Genomic DNA, 22,453 nt, shown 5'->3' with positions numbered 1-22,453 from the left:
ACCTTAGGTACCCTAATACGTAAATAAACAATACAATTTAAGACGGAGAATCGTTATTGTCTTTACCGGAGAAAAATACCAAAGAACGCGCTCTCTTCCACGCGCTTGGAAACAATACAGCCAAAATGGGAGCCACCTAGAAAAGCTACAATTTCTGTCTCATTTTTCCAAAAACCAGCATGAAACTCTTTCTAAAGAAGATCTAAAGCTCTTAAAGTGACAGCGCATGGTGAAGGCTCCATGCAGGATTTCGCCACAATTTTTAATGGCCCATAACTTTAACACAAGCAGAGATCCTGGAACTGATATACCCTTACAGTATATTATATTCAACAATATATACAAAAATCAACATTTATATTTTCAATATTCATGTAAGAAATGTTTGAATGAAATCCGAATACTACTCATATTACAGAGCAAGTGGTAAAGATTCATATGACACCCATTGTTGTTTTGTAGCCTGTAGCATCTAATGATGAAACATTATGGAGTCTTAACTTCTTATGGCTAGTGGAACCCTCGACAACATTCCGCTGAAAAGGCAGAGCGCTAAATTCAAAAATATATTTTTGAAATATGTAACATTGATGCATTCACCAGTGCAATACACCAAATTAAAGCTTAACTTCTTGTTAATCTACCCATCGTGTCCGATTTCAAGAAAGCTTTACAGCAAAAGCACACCATATAATTATGTTAGGTCAGAGCCTAGTCACAAAAACACACACAGCCATTTTCCAGCCAAAGAGAGGAGTCACAAAAAGCAGAAATATAGGTTAAATTAAATTTATCACAAACCTTTGATGATCTTCATCAGATGGCACTTATAGGACTTCATGTTACACAATACATGTATGTTTTGTTCGATAAAGTTCATATTTATATCCAAAAATCTCAGTTTACATTGGTGCTTTATGGTCAGTAATGTTGTGTATCGAAAACATCCTGCAAATTTTCAGAGGCACATCAATTTACAGAAATACTCATAATAAACTTATAAAAGTTGATACAAGTATTATGCACATACTATACTTCTCCTTAATGCAACCGCTGTGTCAGATTTCAAAAAAGCTTTACGGAAAAAGCAAACCATGCAATAATCCGAGTACGGCGCTCAGACACAAGCCATGCAGATACCCGCCATGTTGTTGAGTCAGAAATAGCGTTTTAAATATTCACTTACCTTTAATGATCTTCATCAGAATGCACTCCCAGGAATCCCAGTTCAACAATAAATGTTTGTTTTGTTCGATAAAGTCCAACATTTATGTCCAAATACCTCCTTTTGTTAGCGCGTTTGGTAAACAAATCCAAACTCACGAGGTGCGGGCAAGTCCAGGCGAAAGTTGAAAAATGTATATTACAGTTCGTAGAAACATGTCAAACGATGTATAGAATCAATCTTTAGGATGTTTTTAACATAAATTACATTTACATTTAGTCATTTAGCAGACGCTCTTATCCAGAGCGACTTACAGTAGAGTGCATACATTTTATGACATTTCTTTTCTTTTTCTTTTCTTTTTTTATACATACTGAGACAAGGATATCCCTACCGGCCAAACCCTCCCTAACCCGGACGACGCTATGCCAATTGTGCGTCCCCCCACGGACCTCCCGGTTGCGACAGAGCCTGGGCGCGAACCCAGAGACTCTGGTGGCGCAGCTAGCACTGCGATGCAGTGCCCTAGACCACTGCGCCACCCGGGAGGACATATCTTCAATAATGTTCCAACCGGAGAATTCCTTTGTCTTTAGAATTGCAATGGAACGCAGGTCGCTCTCACGTGTAGGCACATGATCAGCTCATGCCACTCTGGCAGACCTCTGGTTGAAACAGCTCTCATTCCCCCCTCCTTCACAGTAGAAGCCTCAAACAATGTTCTAAGACTGTTGACATCTAGTGGAAGCCTTAGGAAGTGCAATATGACCCCATAGACACTGTACATTCGATAGGCAATGAGTTGAAAACTACAAACCTCAGATTTCCCACTTCCTGGTTGGATTTTTCTCAGGTTTTCACCTGCCATATGAGTTCTGTTATACTCACAGACATCATTTAAACCGTTTTAGAAAATTCAGAGTGTTTTCTATCCAATACTACTAATAATATGCATATCTTATATTCTGGGTATGAGTAGCTGGCAGTTTAATTTGGATATGCTTTTCATCCAAACGTGAAATTGCTGCCCCCTATCCTAGAGAAGTTTTTAACGAATGCACTGTGTGTGTATACTGAACCAAAATATAAACAACAATTTACAATTTATATGAGTCAGTGATTGTAAATAAATAAACAAGGCCCTAATCTATGGACTTTACATAACTAGGCAGGGGCGCAGCCATTGCTGGGCCCTGGAGGGCATACGCCCACCCATTGCGAAGCCAGGCCCAGCCAATCAGAATAGTTTTTTCCCCACAAAAGGGCTTCATTACAAAGAGAAATACAACTCGGATGGCTGGTAAGTAATGTAAACATCATCAGTAATTACCAGGAAACTATAAAACATTTGTTTTAAAATCACACCAAGATTGTTAAAACTGGCCTTAGGTTATTGAGCGATCTGATTAGGATTTACCCTCGTAGCAAGGCCTATTTATCATGTGGGGGTTTCATTCAGGTCTCTTTTTTTAAAAACACACTGTATTTGGCAGGAGAAAGACCAGACTCAGAGGAGCCAGAGCCAGGGACGTCCAAACCAACAAGAAGACACCAGTGTTCCCACTGTGGAAAGTGTTTTAACCAGTTAAGGGACCTGTACCGACATGAGAGAATACACACAGGGGAGAAATCTTACCACTGCTCGCAGTGTGGAAAGTGTTTTAATCTTTTAGGGAACCTGAAACAACATGAGAGAATACACACAGTTGAGAAGCCTTACCACTGCTCACAGTGTGGAAAGAGTTTTAACCATTTAAGGAGCATGAAAGTTCATGAGATAATACACACAGGGGAGAAGCCTTACCACTGCTCCCAGTGTGGCAAGTGTTTTAACCAGTTAGGGAACCTGAAACAACATGAGAGAATACACACAGTTGAGAAGCCTTACCACTGCTCACAGTGTGGAAAGTGTTTCAACCGGTCAGGGGATCTGAAAAAACACGAGAGAATACACACAGGGGAAAAGCCTTACCACTGCTCACAGTGTGGAAAGAGTTTTAACCATTTAAAGAGCCTGAAAGTTCATGAGATAATACACACAGGGGAGAAGCCTTACCACTGCTCGCAGTGTGGAAAGTGTTTTAATCTGTTAGGGAACCTGAAACAACATGAGAGAATACACACAGGGGAGAAGCCTTACCACTGCTCACAGTGTGGAAAGAGTTTTAACCATTTAAGGAGCATGAAAGTTCATGAGATAATACACACAGGGGAGAAGCCTTACCACTGCTCCCAGTGTGGCAAGTGTTTTAACCGGTTAGGGAACCTGAAAAAACACGAGAGAATACACAGTTGAGAAGCCTTACCACTACTCCCAGTGTGGAAAGGGTTTTAACCAGGAAATCAACCTGAACCAACACGAGAAAATGTACAGTGTGCAAAGGTTTTAACAATTTAGGAAGCCTGAAAGAACACATAAGACTGCACACAGAGGAACAGGCTTAGAAAGAGGAAAAGGCTTACAAAAGCTCAGACCTTTGGAAAACATATTACTCATAACAGTCACTTAAACGTCATTAGAGAATCCACACAGGAGAGAGAAATTACTTCTCTTAGCGTGTATATTGATATTTCATATCACATTGACTTTAGCGTGTATATTGATATTTCATAACACATTGACTTTAAATTCATCAGAGAACATACACAGTTCTCCCGTTGTCTTTTATTGTTGACTGATAATGTGTTTACCAGTTTTTACCATATGAAATTGCTTCTTTCAATTATTGATAAACATGTACCTGTTAAGAAACTGACTGTTAGAACTGTTAAGGCTCCATGGATTGTTGAGGAATTTAAAAGCTGTATGGTTGAAAGAGATGTGGCAAAAGGAGTGGCTAATAAGTCTGGCTGGCTTACATACTGCAAATTGAGAAATGATGTGACCAAACTCAACAAAAAGAATAAACTTTATTATGAATCCAAGATCAATGATATAAAGAATGATGGAAACAAACTTGTAAAAAAACATAATGAAAGAAAAGCAGTGCAAGTACAGTGATCCTTCGCCACTTCGCGGTTCACTTATCGCGGATTCGCTATTTCGCGGATTTTCATAATGCATTTTTTTTTTTTTTTGGTGCATTGTGCTCTGCATTCTGATTCGCTAAAAACTCACTCCCGCTTCTTGTATCAAAACATGCTACGAATTGTGCTATCATTTTGTCGTCTCGTGCAGTTATGTGTACGTACATAAAACAGCTTGGCAAATTTACATTAAGTTGGCCAAATTATCTTGTAATTTCGAACATCTCCTAAACCCATAATGTCGACGAAACGGCCTACACGTGAGTCACTGTATTTGTATACATGTAATAGTTGCTAATTGTAAAAAAAAAAAAAGTTTTCTATTTCGCGGATTTCACTTATCGCGGGTCATTTTCGGAACGTAACCCCCGCGATAAACGAGGGATTACTGTATTGAATGTTGTAAAGTTAGTGTTGTTGGAGAGGTGGAAAAATTGTTATCGATCAATAATGACAAACCTCTTGGCATTGGCAACTTAGATGGAAAGCTACTGAGGACGGTAGCTGACTCTATAGCCACTCCTATCTGTCATATTTTTAATCTGAGCCTAGAGGAAAGTCTTTGTCCTCAGGCCTGGAGGGAAGACAAAGTAGTTCCACTACCCAAGAGTGGTAAAGCGGCCTTTACTGTTTCTAACAGCAGACCTATAAGCTTGCTGCCAGCTCTTAGCAAGCTGTTGGAAAAAAAATTGTTTGACCAAATAAAATGCTATTTCTCTGTAAACAAATTAACAACAGACTTTCAGCATGCTTATAGAGAAGGGCACTCAACATGTACTGACTGACACAAATGACTGATGATTGGTTGAGAGAAATTGATAACAAGAAGATTGTGGGAGCTCTATTGTTAGATTTCAATGCAGCCTTTGATATTATTGACCATAACCTGTTGTTTAAGAATGTCTGTGCTATGGCTTTTCAACCTCTGCCATAATGTGGATTCAGAGCTATCTATCTACTAGAACTCAGAGGGTTTTTAATGGAAGCTTCTCTAATGTCAAACATGTAAAGTACCGCAGGGCAGCTCTCTAGGCCCTCTACTCTTCTATTTTTACCAATGACCTGCCACTGGCATTAAACAAAGCATGTGTGTCCATGTATGCTGATGATTCAACCATATAAGCATCAGCAACCACAGCTAATGAGGTCACTGAAACACTTAACAAAGAGTTGCAGTCTGTTTTGGAATGGGTGGCCAGTAATAAACTGGTCCTGAACATCTCTAAAACTATAAGAGCATTGTATTTGGTACAAATCATTCCTTAAGTTATAGACCTCTGCTGAATCTGGTAATGAATTGTGTGGCTGTTGAACAAGTTGAGGAGACTAAATTACTTGGCATTACCTTAGATTGTAAACTGTCATGGTCAAAACATATAGATTCAATGGTTGTAAGGATGGGGAGAGGTTTAGCCGTAATGAAGAGATGCTCTGCTTTTTTGACACCACACTCCAAAAAGCAAGTTCTGCAGGCTCTAGTTTTGTCTAATCTTGATTATTGTCCAGTCGTGTGGTCCAGTGCTGCAAGGAAAGACCTAGTAAAGCTGCAGCTGGCCCAGAACAGAGCGGCACGTTTTGCTCTTAATTGTAATCAGAGGGCTTATATAAATACTATGCATGCCAGTCTCTCTTGGCTAAGAGTTGAGGAGAGACTGACTGCATCACTTCTTCTTTTTATAAGAAACATGAATGAATTCTGCCCTATGTGCACAGAAGAGACCACAGGAAAACTTATTTGATCAGAGGTTAGTTTGTTTAATAAGGATTGCAACCCGGAGTTTACACTTACGGCAATTTGCAAGCAAGACACTCAGTTAGTTTCAACACACAGACATCTGACTTTGTACAGTTGACCTTTTCATGCACTTGCAAGGTGTCAACCAGTGATTCTTAATCTCAAGCTAAAGCAACACATGAATCATTGTACTTTTGTCATCACAGGTGCTCCTATAATGTACAGATATCATCAAAGTTCTTACAAGTCAACTTACACACAGCTCTGACACACACACTTATCCCACCAGACATGCCACCGGGGGTCTTTTCACAGTCCCCAAGTTTCCAGAACAAATTCAAGAAAGCGTACAGTATTATATAGGGCCCTTATTGCATGGAACTTCCTTCCATCTCATATTGCTCAAATAAACAGCAAACCTGGTTTCAAAAAACAGACCAAGCAACACCTCACGGCACAACCCCTCTCCCCTATTTGACCTAGATAGTTTGTGTGTATGCATTGATATGTAGGCTACGTGTGCCTTTTACAAAATGTATGTAGTTCTGTCCTTGAGCTGTTCTTGTCTATTGATGTGCTGTATTATGTGTCATGTTTTGTGTGGACCCCAGGAAGAGTAGCTGCTGATTTTGCAACAGCTAATGAGGATCCTAATAAAATACCAAACTCTGTTATTCTCTCTGAGCTCAGAAATAAAGAATCTTGGTTTGACTTGGACTCCAGCAGATCCTTATTTTATAATATCCACCACAACTCTCCCACGGATTGCTGTTTATCATTGTCTCAATGAAGAGTTCTTTGTTTTACTTTCCAATAAACATTGTTTACACGTCATAATAAAAAACATCTTTAACATTGATGAACCTTCACTATCTTCATCCCTAAACTAGCAACAATAACTATTGTCTATTGTTATTCTCAGTAACCTTTCTGGCCATATGAAATCCTAGCTAAATACAATGTTCCCTACCAGTTTTCATGTCTTTGGTTATGCAAACATTTGTTTATTTAATTATATTTCTCATTGAGATTAATATTTTTTAAATTCTGTATGGGTCACGCATTGCTTTGGTCATATGTTCCCTTATGGGTCAATGATTTTAATTAGAATATAGCAATTATGCTCTCTCCTCAATCACTTACAGTTTGTTTGGAAAGTATTCAGACCCCTTGACTTTTCCCCATTTTGTTATGTTACAGCCTTATTAAAAAATGTATTAAATGAAACATTTCCTCAGCAATCTACACACAATACCCCATAATGACATCACAATACCCCATAATGACATCACAATACCCCATAATGACAAAGCGGAAACAAGTTTTTTATACATTTTTGCAAATGTTTTAAACACAAAAAAATGATTTACATAAGTATTCAGACCCTTTGCTATATGAGACTCATAATTGAGCTCAGGTGCATCCTGTTTCCATTGATCATCCTTGAGATGTTTCTACAACTAGAATGGAGTCCACCTGTGGTAAATTCAATTGATTGGACATGATTTGGAAAGGCACACACCTGTCTATATAAGGTCCCACAGTTGACAGTGCAGATCAGAGCAAAAACCTAGCCATGAGGTTGAAGGAACTGTCCGTAGAGCTCCGAGGCAGGATTGTTTTGAGGCACAGATCTGGGCAAGGGTACCAAAACATTTCTGCAGCATTGAAGGCCCCTGATTTAGCCCCCTGCAGTAAAAGGTTATTCATGGAGTAAAATTATCTGTTTAAGTCATTAGTAAAGGGCACATCGTTAAGAATACAGTTATCTTTTTTTGTTGTTTTGTGGTCTATATCCTGTCAATCATTTATTCCTTCATAAACAGGAAACATATGTGTACCTCAACACAACATGTGTTCAAGGGCCCCTCTAGGTTCACAATCTCTTGATCATTACATCTGGACAGCTGACAACTATTTTTTAAAGGGTAAAAGTGATCTGTTTAGGTCGTCAGTAAAGGAAGCATAGTTAAAGAGTACAATGACCCTTTCAAAGAGGATGGTGTGCGGCCTCTGGGGCATTTTTGGGGGGGTTGACTGAGACATCCCTCGGACACTATTTTATGGGGGGTAAGATGTATCTGTTTAGGTCATCAGTAAAGGGGACATCTTAATATTACAATGACCCTTTCAAAGACAGAGACATCCCCCAGACATCTCCCCTATAACTATTTTTGAAAGGGTAAAAGTGATCTGTTTAGGTCGTTAGTAAAACATATGTTTTGAAAGACACCTGGGGGTCCAGCTTGTTAGTTATTTTGTGTACATATAGTTCCCCTGTGTGCAAGAGCCCCCCTAGATTCACAACTTCTTGACCCTTAACATTCCCAGCCAAATGGAGAGACAGAGGGAGAGAGATAGAGGGAGAGAAAGAGAGAGAGGAAGATTTAATTCATTGAAAGTAAATTAAATTTTCTTTCAAACCTTTTATTTTTTTCAAAAACTTTAGTACAGACAAACATACATATTACAATTATTAAAGTTTACTATGTAATATTAAATACTAAATTATGTCCTTCATGTTTTATTACTAAAGAACTTTATATAAATCACACATGTTGTTATTATCACATGTAGAAACACCACGTGACAACAACGTGGTGGCAACACCACATAACAACAACATGGTAGCAACACCACATAACAACAACATGGTAGCAACACCACATGACAACAACATGGCAGCAGCACAACATGACAACAACATGGCAGCAGCACCACATGACAACAACATGGTAGCAACACCACATAACAACAACATGGTAGCAACACCACATGACAACAACGTGGTAGCAACACAACATGACAACAACATGGTGGCAACACCACATAACAACAACATGGTGGCAACACCACATGACAACATGGTAGCAACACAACATGACAACAACATGGTAGCAACCCCACATAACAACAACATGGTGGCAACACCACATGACAACAACATGGCAGCAGCACCACATGACAACAACATGGTAGCAACACCACATAACAACAACATGGTGGCAACACCACATGACAACAACACAACATGACAACAACATGGCAGCAGCACAACATGACAAACAACATGGTGGCAACACCACATGACAACAACATGGTAGCAACACAACATGGTTGCAACACCACATGACAACAACATGGTAGCAACACAACATGGTTGCAACACCACATGACAACAACATGGTGGCAACACCACATGGTTGCAACACCACATGACAACAACATGGTAGCAACACAACATGACAACAACATGGTGGCAACACCACATGACAACAACATGGTAGCAACACAACATGGTAGCAACACAACATGGTAGCAACACAACATGGTTGCAACACCACATGACAACAACATGGTAGCAACACAACATGGCAGCAACACAACATGGTTGCAACACAACATGGTTGCAACACCACATGACAACAACATGGTAGCAACGCCACATGGTAGCAACACAACATGGTAGCAACACAACATGGTAGAAACACAACATGGTTGCAACACCACATGACAACAACATGGTAGCAACACAACATGGCAGCAACACAACATGGTTGCAACACAGGTTAGCATCACAACATGGTACAAACATTATTGGGCACAGACAAGAACACAAAGGCAAGAAGGTAGAGACAACAATACATCACGTGAAGCAGCCACAACTGTCAGTAAGAGTGTCCATGATTGAGTCCTTGAATGAAGAGATGGAGATAATACTGTCCAGTTTAAGTGTTTTTTGCAGCTTGTTCCCGTCGCTAGCTGCAGCGAACTGAAACTGGAGCGACCCAGGGATGTGTGTGCTTTGGGGACCTTTAACAGAATGTGACTGGCAGAACGGGTGTTGTATGTGAAGGATGAGGGCTGCAGTAGATATCTTAGATAGGTGTGAATGAGGCCTAAGAGGGTTTTATAAATAAGCATTAAACCAGTGGGTCTTGCGACTGGTATACAGAGATGACCAGTTTACAGAGGAGTATAGAGTGCAGTGAGGTGTCCTATAAGGAGCATTGGTGGCAAATCTGATGGCCGAATGGTAAAGAACATCTTGCCGCTCAATGTATCCTACCATGACTCTATTCAACCCTACTCCATGTGTTGCCACTATCATGTATCCTACCATGACTATATCCAACCCAGCTCCATGTGTTGCCACTATCATGTGCCACTATCATGTATCCTACTTGGCTGAAGCTTTGATCCAGTGGAAGAAGTATTGAGGAGCAGGGAGGTTAAAGGTCACTTCAGGATACAGCTGTTACTCTACACTATCCCTAGATAATCCAGTAATGAGAGAAAATGTATAGAATATTTAGGCCCTATAACATCTCTATCTCATTTTTTTTAACCTAATTCCATTTTCTCCGTTTAGTTTTTCCAGGTTTCTGACTTGTCCCTGTTTTTCTGTTTTTCTCTCTAAATCACACTGTTAATAGAAAAACAACAACATTAGATGTTCTAAGTCCACAACAATACTTAAACCACATCAGGAGACCACTTTTGAAGTCTGAGAAAAATCTAAGAAATGTTCATTTTTGTGTGTAGATACCCTTTAATGTTAGTGGCACCAGCAAGAGCCTTGCTTGGTTGGTGGTGTCTCTGTAGCACACATGTGATTGCAGAGTCTGCTGAACAAATCACAACTGGATTGATGCAAATAATCATGATATCATTCTGCCAGGTAGGCATAGACTACTTTGTAGTTAACATTTAATTGACAAGGTTTGTAGGAAAGCTTTTCCATCAACCAGAAGATGGTTGTCATTAGCATAATTGCTAACAGCTAAACATAGTGGTAGACAAATGCAGTCAGACAGGGGCATTTCCGGGCTGTTTCCTCTTCAGAAAGTTGAAGTAAAATACAAATCACTTAGGCTAATTTAGACGACTTGCAGGCAGTGGGTTCAGAATAACTATGACATAAAAATGAAAACTCTTTAATCTGTCACCTAATCCTACTTTATGGGCAGGTCAGCCCTGGAGGAAAGTATTGGCTGTAAGAAGTAAGAGAAAACATAACATCTGTTTATTTTTATTACCTCTCATGACATATCTTGCAAGAATAAACATTGTAATTAATATTTTTCCAATCTGCGTTACCCACTCCAGTCAGCAGATGGCGATTTGAGTCTTTCAGGTGATGCTGCTTGCGTGACGTATAATCTAGTGGACGGAACTGGAGGCTTCTTCAACAGCGACAAAAGGCTTCTGATTCAACCAACGTGGTGGTTTGCTAGCGAACATTAAACCGAAACATTGAAGCGTTTTAAACCAATCTTGTGTATATTACTCTTAGTGTTTTGAACATAATTCTGTTTACATATCTACTAGTTCATTGAAACGTAGATTGCTTGTTAAATTAGCTAATGTGTTAAATTGATACTGCACTAGGCTAATCGCCCGGAACATGAGCTCACTAATCTCGACGGAGGAAGAAGCTTTCAGGATGAAAAGGGAGGAAGAGGAGGCTATCTCATTGAAAGAAGAAGAGGATGATATTACAGTGAAAGAGGAAGATGGGAAAGAGGTTGTCAAAGTGGAAGAGGAGGAGGTAGAAGCTTTCAGAATCAAAAAGGAGGAAGATGCCATAACATTGAAAGAAGAGAATGTAGTGAAAGAAGAGGAAGAACCTTTTAGAGTAAAAGAGGAAGAGGAGGCTATCTCAATAAAAGAGGAGGAAGACGTTTTGGGAGTGAAAAAGGAGGCTGAAGATCAGATTACAAACAGTGAGTACTGTCTTAAAAACAGGGGCACTATGCAGTTCTTTAAATAATGTGTTGTTTTAACGGGGCATTCTACTTCAGTTCTACACTTGAATATGTTGTTCAGTACTGTGGGAATTGTTTAAGGGGCAATCTGCCATTGGTACATATGTTTTTGGGACTTCGATGTATTGAATTCTCATTCTTCATGTTGTCTACATTAAAGTTCACCTCATCTAGTATAACAGGCTTTTAAAATTGGTGCATTATTTCTGCTTAAAATATCAAAGGGACGTAGAAGGCACCCATTTTGTGGAAATGACCCTTTACATTTGCAACACAAACAATATTTTACAAAATCATAATGAAAGTGGCCATTTTAGACATATTCATGCCTCTTGATTACAATAGAAGATCATAAGTTTACTATCTGTTTGATGTTGTCATTCACACAGGAGAGAGACATGACTATCGTGGATCCTCTGGGGAGCCTAAACAACATCCTGATGCTGACGAGGCAGAGAAGAGTCTCTCCAGATCAGAACACCAGATGGTACAGCTTGGTCTGGTCTAGCATACAGCTTGCTCTATCAGGGTCTGGGCTGGGTTTCTGTAAAGCACTTTATGACAACAGTGACATCAGCATCCATAATGATATGTGTCTGTGTCCCCTCTTTATGGTTACCAGGACAACGCTAGCCCTTCCTCCCTCCCGGAGTCCCCGTGTCGTGCCTCTCCCGGTAGCACCTTACTGCTGGGTATGAAGAGGTTGTCTGTGCTGCTGGTGGACTGCAGGAAAACAACGGGGCTGAGTGGAACTGTGAGAGGAGGAGAAGAGAAGAAAGGATCAGATTTGACACATCAAAGTAAGTGCTGTAGTTTAGTTTGAACAAATACAATAGATCTGCCCACTGGTATCTGTTACCAGGACAACCAGCAGAGTTCTGTTAGTTGACAGGAAGATAGACTGGTATCTGTTACCAGGACAACCAGCAGAGTTCTGTTAGTTGACAGGAAGATAGACTGGTGGATATGGATGTTATGAATATCATAACACTGAAAAAGGATTCTGCCAATGAAAAGAGAGAAACCAATAGACCATATAAAACCTTGATGAAAGTTAGCTTTAGAGAGAAAGTTAAAAGATGATCCAATGTAAGGTGCTTGTTTTACAAAAACTTTTCCTTAAAACATTATGGATGTTACATTGTCTGTCCCAGTCAACCCCCCTATCTTTACAAGACTGTTGAACAGGCAAACTAAACTCAAGACACTGTTAATTAATTAACTAATACTGGAGGAAAGCTGTGATCAGGCTGCCCACTCAAGAGAAAGCTTCAAACTGTAACCAGTGCCGTCAACCTTGTTCAGGTTATCAATCAACCTACCAGGGTAGTTACAAACAGTACAGAAATTAAATAATCAACATATTTTGATCATATCTTTACTAAGCTGCAGAAATGTGTTTTAAAGCAGTTTCCAGATCCATCAGATGTAGTGATCACAATATAGTAGCCATGTCTAGGAAAGCCACAGTTCCAAAGGCTGGGCCTAATATTGTGTAAAAGAGGTCATACAATACGTTTTGTAGTGATTCCTATGTTTTTGATGTAAATAATATTTGTTGGTCCGTGGTGTGTAATGATGAGCAACCAGACGCTGCCCTTGACACATTTATGAAATTGCTTATCCCAGTTACTAATAAGCATGAACCCGATAAGAAAATGACTGTAAAAACTGTTAAATCCATGTGGATTGATGAGGAATAGAAAAATGGTATGGTGTAGAGCAGTGGTTCCCAAACCTTTTATAGTTCCGTACCCCTTCAAACATTCAACCTCCAGCTGTACCCCATCTAGCACCAGGGTCAGCGCACTCTCAGTGTTGTATTTTGCCATCATTGTAAGCCCGTCACACACACACACTATACGATACATTTGTTAAACATAATAATGAGTGTGAGTTTGTCAAAACCCAGCTCTTCCTATAAGAGTTCTTATAGCACCAGCGCACAAATAATATAATAATAATAAATGATTTTGCTCTTTATTTAACAATCTTACATATTAAACCTTATTTGTTCTTTGACATTTGTAAATAACTCACCACAGGTTAATGAGAAGGGTGTGCTTGAAAGGATGCACATAACTCTGCAATGCTGTATTGGAGAGAGTCTCAGTCTTAAATAATTTTCCACACAATCTGTGTCTGTATTTAAAATGTGTCAATACTTTGCGCCCTTGATAACCAGCGCGCTTCTGTATTTTGTAAAAGCGTTACATGGTCGCTGCCCATATCGTTGCATCGTGCAGAAAATACACAGAAGTTCAGTTAGCCATTTTCACTGTAGTGTCCAAAACGTCTTTCAAGCAGTCAGGTATTCCCATGGCAGCAAGAGCCTCTCGGTGGATGCTGCAGTGTACCCAAGTGGCGTCGGGAGCAACTGCTTGCACGCGCGTTACCACTCCACTATGTTTCCCTGTCATGGCATTTGCTCCATCAGTACAGATACCAACATCAGCAGCAGCTACGTTTGGCTACATATGGACCGTTAGTGGAATTCCCGCGAGAGAGTAACGGTTAATGTGATTGGATGTTAAGTATTTGATTAGGCTACCTGTATTTGACATTGTGTTGTTATTTCGCTGAACACTAGATGGTTGAATTTAATTTTTGGCAGGGAAATGAGGTGAGAAAAAAAACCTCACCCATTTTTCCAAAAACCAGCATGAAACTCTTTCTAAAGAAGATCTCAAGCTCTTAAAGTGACAGCGCATGGTGAAGGCTCCATGCAGGATTTCGCCACAATTTTTCTGTATAAAATGTCCCATAATTTTAACACTAGTAGAGATCCTGGAACTGATATACCCTTACAGTATATTATATTCAACAATATATACAAAAATCAACATTTATATTTTCAATATTCATGTAAGAAATGTTTGAATGAAATCAGAATACTACTCATATTACAGAGCAAGTGGTAACGATTCATATTACACCCATTGTTGATTTGTAGCCTGTAGCATCTAATGATGAAACATTATGGAGTCTTGAAGGAGCACTGTAGCAGCTAATGATGATACATTATGGAGTCTTAACTTCTTATGGCTAGTGGAACCCCTCGACAACATTCCGCTGAAAAGGCAGAGCGCTAAATTCCAAAATATTTTTTAGAAATATTTAACTTTCACACATTAACAAGTCCAATACAGCAAATGAAAGATAAACATCTTGTGAATCCAGCCAACACATGTCCGATTTTTATAAATGTTTTACAGCGAAAACACCACGTATATTTATGTTAGCTCACCACCAAATACAAAAAAGCACAGACATTTCTTTCACAGCACAGGTAGCTTGCACAAAACCGAACAAATAGAGATAGAATTACTCACTAACCAAGAAACAACTTCATCAGATGACAGTCTTATAACATGTTATACAATAAATCTATGTTTTGTTCGAAAAATGTGCATATTTCAGGTATAAATCATAGTTTTACATTGCAGCTACAATCACAAATAGCACCGAAGCAGCAAGAATAATTACAGAGAGCAACGTGAAATACCTAAATACTCATCATAAAACATTTATGAAAAATACATGGTGTACAGCAAATGAAAGATAAACATCTTGTGAATCCAGCCAATATTTCAGATTTTTTAAGTGTTTTACAGCGAAAACACAATATAGCATTATATTAGCTTACCACAATAGCCAAAAACACAACCCATTTATCAGCAGCAAAAGTTAGCGATCGCAAAAAAACAGCAAAAGATATAAAATTATTCACTAACCTTGACAAACTTCATCAGATGACAGTCCTATAACATCAGGTTATACAATACACTTATGTTTTGTTCGAAAATGTGCATATTTAGAGCTGAAATCCGTGGTTATACATTGTGAAAACGTAGCAACTTTTTCCCAGAATCTCCGGATATATTTCTGACACTCACCTATTCTGACCAAATAACTCATCATAAACTTTACTAAAAAATACATGTTGTACAGCAAATGAAAGATACACTAGTTCTTAATGCAACCGCTGTGTTAGATTTTTTAAAATAACTTTTGTACGACATACAGCTTACATACAGCTTACAGCTTACAGCTGAGACAGCGCCCAAAATAAGGGCGGAAAATATGACGAAACATTTTCCACAGAAATACGAAATAACATCATAAATGGTTCCTACTTTTGCTGAGCTTCCATCAGAATGTTGTACAAGGAGTCCTTTGTCCAGAATAATCGTTGTTTGGTTGTAGAATGTCCTCTTCTCCTGTCGAATTAGCAACCAAAGCTAGCCATGTGGCGCAAACGTGCCCAACATCACATAACGCAAAGAAAAGAAAATTCAGAAAATCGCAATAAACCTTCAATAAACTGATATAACTCGGTTTAAAATAACTACTTTATGATGTTTTTATCACATATATCAAATAAAATCAGAGCCGGAGATATCTAACGTATACCGAAAGCTTTTCAGAACGCAATGTGGGGTTCCTTCTCGCGCCTTCCAAGACAATGAATTTTCCAGTCACGTCATTCCAAAAACTCTTGTTCGGGCCTCAGATCAAGCTATACACCCCATTCCACCTCTCACTGACTGTTGACATCTAGTGGAAGGCGTATGCAGTGCATGTAGATCCATAGATTTCAGGCAAATTAATAGGAAGGTCCTGGAACAGAGCCCTCGATTTCAGATTTTTCACTTCCTGTCAGGAAGTTTGCTGCAAAATGAGTTCTGTTTTACTCACAGATATAATTCAAAAGGTTTTAGAAACTAGAGAGTGTTTTCTATCCAATATTAATAATAATATGCATATTGTACGAGCTAGAATAGAGTACGAGGCAGTTTAAATTGGGCACGATTTTTTCCCAAAGTGAAAATAGTGCCCCCTATCCCAAAGAAGTTAAGAGGCGGGTGGACAAACAAAAACCCACAAATTCTGACAAACTCCAAGCATTAAGTATGCAAGAATGGGCTGCCATCACAGGATGCGGCCCAGAAGTTAACCTGTTATGGCTGAAAGAGCAGCATTGAGTAACCTGGAAAGAGGTGGCCATTTCAAACGGCCTCGTTCTCAATTCTTGCTCGTACAATATGCATATTATTATTAGTATTGGATATAAAACACTCTCTAGTTTCTAAAAACGTTTGAATTATGTCTCTAAGTGAAACATAACTATTTTTAGAGCTCATTTCCTATCCGTAAGTGAGATTTCCAAAAAGCGAACTGTCTCTTCCAGAGCTTGTCTATAAAAGGTCATGTCACTTAGGACTGTAGAAACACGTCATACACCTTCCTCTGGGTGTCATGCGGAAGTGAGAACAGAAATCAGTTGATTATCTCTTTCAGAGAATGCATACACCCTCTTGGAATGAGAGGACCGTCATTATTATTTTTTTCTGAGGCGCGAATTTGGACCACGACTCTCCACCTGGAAAACGGTCGTTATAGATGAATATGACCCCTGGCTTCGATTTTTTTTGATACATGTCACAATATCATCCTAAAGTATGTTTTTTCAATATAGTTTAATTATATTATTGAAATTTATTCGTGACTTTATACGTGATGCGTTTGAAGACGAACGAGAGGTTAGCGCAGTAAGGCCAGTGTGTTTGCTAATTGAAGAGGGAAATAGTTCTTCTGGATCCAAATAAAGACGGTTCTGAACAAAAGACCCCTTGTACAACATTCTGAATGAAGATCAACAAAGATAAGGACCCAATTTGGGATGCTATTTCATATATATCTGTCGAACTGTGCTATGCTACCGTTTGCTTTGTTGTGATGTTAGCTATTGTAGTAAGCTAATATGACGATATATTGTGTTTTCGCTGTAAAACACTTCAAAAATCGGAAATATTGTCTCTATTTACAAGATCTTTCTCTTTCATTAGCTATCCACCATATATTTCTCTGAAATGTTTTATGATGTGTAATTAGTAGTTGACGTTGGTGTCTGTATTTTCTCTGGCTACTGCCGTGCGATTTCTGACTGTAGCTGTGATGGTGGCTATGATGGTAGCAGTAATGTAAAACTGATTTATAGCTAAAATATGCACATTTTTCGAACAAAACATAGATTTATTGTGTAACATGTTATAGGACTGTCATCTGAGGGAGTTTTTTCTAGGTTATGATGAGAAATTAGTTATTTGACGTTGGTGTCTGTAAATGTTATGGCTGCTTTCGGTGCAATTTCTGATTGTAGCTGAAATGTAATTTATGATTTATACCATAAATATGCACATTTTTCAAAAAAAACATATGCTATACAATAAATATGTTATCAGACTGTCATCTTATGAAGTTGTTTCTTGGTTAGTGGCTATATATATCTTTATTTGGTCGAATTAGTGATAGCTAGTGATGGAGTCAAAAACTGATGGAGTTAGGAAAGTGCTGTCTTTTGCTAACGTGGTTAGCTAATAGATTTACATATTTTGTCTTCCCTGTAAAACATTTTAAAAATCGGACATGTTGGCTTGATTCACAAGATGTCTACCTTTCATATGCTGTATTGGACTTGTTAATGTGTGAAAGTTAAATATTAAAAAAAAATAGATTTTGAATTTCGCGCCCTGCACTTGAGCAGGATGTTGAGCTGGATGTTGTCATAGGTGTACCGACCTCGGGCTTGCAGCCTTAACAGGTTTTAAGAGTCCATAATGTTTCATCATTAGATGCTACAGTCCTCCTTTAAGACTCCATCATGTTTCATCATTAGATGCTACAGTCCTCCTTTAAGACTCCATAATGTTTCATCATTAGATGCTACAGTCCTCCTTTAAGACTCCATAATGTTTCATCATTAGATGCTACAGTCCTCCTTTAAGACTCCATCATGTTTCATCATTAGATGCTACAGTCCTCCTTTATGACTCCATAATGTTTATCATTAGATGCTACAGTCCTCCTTTATGACTCCATAATGTTTATCATTAGATGCTACAGGCCTCCTTTAAGACTCCATAATGTTTCATCATTAGATGCTACAGTCCTCTAAGACTCCATAATGTTTCATCATTAGATGCTACAGTCCTCCTTTATGACTCCATAATGTTTCATCATTAGATACTACAGTCCTCCTGTAAGACTCCATAATGTTTCATCATTAGATACTACAGTCCTCCTTTAAGACTCCATAATGTTTCATCATTAGATGCTACAGTCCTCCTTTAAGACTCCATCATGTTTCATCATTAGATGCTACAGTCCTCCTTTATGACTCCATAATGTTTATCATTAGATGCTACAGTCCTCCTTTATGACTCCATAATGTTTATCATTAGATGCTACAGGCCTCCTTTAAGACTCCATAATGTTTCATCATTAGATGCTACAGTCCTCTAAGACTCCACAATGTTTCATCATTAGATGCTACAGTCCTCCTTTAAGACGCCATCATGTTTAGAATGTGTCTGGAAGCGCTACTCTATCTATTCTACTCTCATCCTTTTGGTTTTAATAATATTTAATAATAATAATGTTATAATAGGTAATAACTAACTTTAATAACTAGGGTTAATACCTGCCTGGCGCCCCAACAAAATCTTTATCTTTACCCCCCTCTAACAATACCGCTACAGAATTAGCATAGTAGGCCATGTAATTTAAGGTAATCTGAAATATTTAGGACTAACTAACTATTCCTTGCCACCCATTCTGAAACTCACTGCAGCTCTTTGTTAAGTGTTGCTGTCATTTCAGTTGCCGTGGTAGCTGACGTGTACAGTGTTGAGTCATCCGCATACATAGACACACTGGCTTTACTCAAATGTCATTGGCATGTTGTTGGTAAAGATTAAAGATTGAAACAAGCAGGTGCCAAACAGCTGCCCTGGGGAATTCCTGATTCTACCTTGATTTTGTTGTACAGGCTTCCATTAAAGAACACTCTCTGTGTTCTGTTAGACAGGTAGCTCTGGGGCGGCAGGTAGCCTAGTGGTTAGAGCGCTAGGCCAGTAACCAAAAGGTTGCTGGATCGAATCCCCGAGCTGACAAGGTAAAACTCTGTTGTTCTGCCCCTGAACAAGGCAGTTAACCCACTGTTCCTAGGCCGTCATTGAAAATAAGAATTTGCTCTTAACTGACTTGCCTAGTTAAATAAAGGTAAAATAGAAATCAAACACCGGTGACATGTCATTGTTGATTTTTTTTAACCAAAATTGAATTGAAGGTGCTCCAAAGATTTTTACAATCATTCTTCATGTCATTTATCTTTGTTTCTATTATATTAGGCCCAGCCTTTGGAACTGTGGTTTTCCTAGACATGGCTACTATATTGTGATCACTACATCTGATGGATCTGGAAACTGCTTTCAAACACATTTCTGCAGCATTAGTAAAGATATGATCAAAACATGTTGATGATTACATTTCTGTACTGTTTGTAACTACCTTGGTAGGTTGATTGATAACCTGAACCAGGTTGTAGGCACTGGTAACAGTTTGAAGCTTTCTCTTGAGTGGGCAACCACTAGAGTGAAAGCACCGCCAGCATTCAAAAGTGACCAAAACATCAGCCAGGAAGCATAGGAACTGAGAAGTGGTCTGTGGTCACCACCTGCAGAACCATTCCTTTATTGGGGGTGTCTTGCTAATTGCCTATAATTTCCACCTTCTGTCTATTCCATTTGCACAACAGCATGTGAAATGTATTGTCAATGAGTGTTGCTTCCTAAGTGGACAGTTTGATTTCACAGAAGTGTGATTGACTTGGAGTTACATTGTGTTGTTTAAGTGTTCCCTTTATTTTTTTGAGCAGTGTATATATATATATATACACACACACAAACATAGGCTATGGGTCATTCACATACATACAAATGTATCCTCACTCACAATGAATAGCCAACATGTACTTTACACATTTCATTACATTTTTATTGCAAATAAAATGTAAAAACAATCACAAATAATATTTTATATTATTAATTTCAAACAACGGCATTAGCGTGACAAGAACTTACCAGTCCAAAACAATGTCCTCTCCGTTCAAAAAATAGGCCTCAGTTTCAGAATCATAGGAGTGATCGCTAATGGAGTCTTCCTCAAAAAACAGTTCTGTATCACTTTCACGATCAATTTCCTCTAAAATGTTGTCTACATTCGTATATCTAGTCTTAGATTTAGCTTTCCCTGACTTATTCGCCATGATGTTGGATAAATAAACAGCTGAAGATGCAAGTTGCCGAAATACTGCTGTGCGTAATAACTTTCCTTCCTTCCAGTTCTAAACGCAAAGGTAAAAGACACTCGTTACGCCTGCGTTTCATGTATGGGTTGGTCTTCAAACAAAGAAGTTCATTGGCTATCTACCCAGCTAGATTTCAAGACGATGAGTGGTCATTGGGTTAAAATACAGTCAATCAACGAGACAGTGGTCATATAATTGGTGCACAATGAGCTCGTTACTCGTTGTCTTCCAATCGTTTTTTTCGTCTCAATACGTCCCACGAAATGACCCATCAAGTTTGGTTGTGTTACAAACAAACAGTTGATTGCAAGGAAACCAAACATGACTGGATAACGTCAGGTTTAGTCAGTGTATTTAGGTCGGATGTTTCGTCGAAAATTTAATGAAATGAAATTCAACGACATAAGAGTTCACAAAATGTTTCGTGTTAGGCTATAAAAAAATGGATTTAACCGAACAAAAGACCATTCAGTGTGTAACAATGAGCCTTGGGATTGCAAACAGAGCAAAATCTTCAAAGGTAAACAATTTATTTCAATGCAATCTGTGATAATGTTACGCTAGTGCTGGTTGAAAAAGTAGTTTGTTATGGAGCGCTGAGCTCAGATAATCCCATCCTATTCTTTCGCAGTAAATCCTTTTTTAAACCTGACAACGCAGTTGGATTAGCAAGATTCTAGGCTTTTGAAGCATGTGAGACACTTGTATTTTCAGGAATGTTTAATATGACTATTTGTGGCGATCACCGTATGTTGTCTATTTTCAAACCCGGATCCGGGATCGGTAGTTAAGAGAAGTTAATTTTACCTCTATTTCTGCTTTTTGTTACTCCTCTCTTTGGCTGGAAAAATGGCTGTATTTTTCTGTGACTTGGCTCTAACCTAACATAATCGTTTGGTGTTCTTTCGTCGTAAAACCTTTTTGAAATCGGACATTTTGGCTGGATTTACAACAGGTGTATCTTTAAAATGGTGTGAAATACTTGTATGTTTGAGGAATTTAAATTATGGGATTTCTGTTTTGAATTTGGCGCCCGGCAGTTTCACTGGCTGTTGACGAGGCCCACATACCCTAGTGAGGTTAACAAGAAATTTGTGGAGTGGTTGAAAAACGAGTTATAATGACTCCAACCTAAGTGTATGTAAACTTTGACTGTGTGTATAAATATATATATATAAAAAATATATATAATATCAAATGAATATGCGACCATTTAAACAACTGCATTAGCATGAGAAGCAAAAACCTATTTTACTTACTGGTCTAAAAGTGGATCTTTTCCTTCCAAAAACATTTCTTCCGCGCTGGAATCATAACTGTGGTCACTCACAGAGTCCTCATCCATTCCTTCTGTGTCACTCTCCTGGTCAATGTCTGCAATAATATCATCAAAATGTTTATACTTGGACTGAGATTTAGCTTTTCCACTCTTAGTAGCCATGTTTAACTTTTTCAGATTTGAGAAGTTTGTAGAAGAGAAGGAACTGCTGTGAAACGTAAACTACAGTGCGTCCTGTTTCCTTTCACCAGAGAATGAACTCTGTTGTGCACAGCTCTAGCATGATGGCTGTTTGTCCTACAAAACGGCGTTCACATACTGCTGGAAA

General features: G+C 38.7%; 2 protein-coding genes across 2 annotated transcripts in view; both read left to right on the top strand.

The window, feature by feature from the left end:
- The window catches only part of LOC139546494 (zinc finger protein 665-like), a 134,351-nt gene extending 127,713 nt beyond the window's left edge, over nt 1-6,638 (top strand). The window contains exon 7 of the mRNA XM_071354978.1: nt 2,898-6,638. Within this exon, the coding sequence (XP_071211079.1) occupies nt 2,898-3,461 (564 nt within the window). The 3' untranslated portion in view covers nt 3,462-6,638. The remainder of the gene's footprint in view (nt 1-2,897) is intronic.
- A 4,279-nt stretch (nt 6,639-10,917) lies between these two features.
- Nucleotides 10,918-22,453, top strand: part of LOC139547632 (zinc finger protein 271-like) — a 271,214-nt gene continuing 259,678 nt past the window's right edge. Inside the window, exons 1-2 of the mRNA XM_071356606.1 lie at nt 10,918-11,653; nt 12,085-12,182. Coding sequence (XP_071212707.1) covers nt 11,335-11,653; nt 12,085-12,182 — 417 coding nt within the window. The 5' untranslated portion in view covers nt 10,918-11,334. The remainder of the gene's footprint in view (nt 11,654-12,084; nt 12,183-22,453) is intronic.

This window comes from Salvelinus alpinus, chromosome 2, assembly GCF_045679555.1.
Source record: "Salvelinus alpinus chromosome 2, SLU_Salpinus.1, whole genome shotgun sequence".
Taxonomy (NCBI): domain Eukaryota; kingdom Metazoa; phylum Chordata; class Actinopteri; order Salmoniformes; family Salmonidae; genus Salvelinus; species Salvelinus alpinus.
This window is presented reverse-complemented; position numbering and strand designations above follow the sequence as displayed.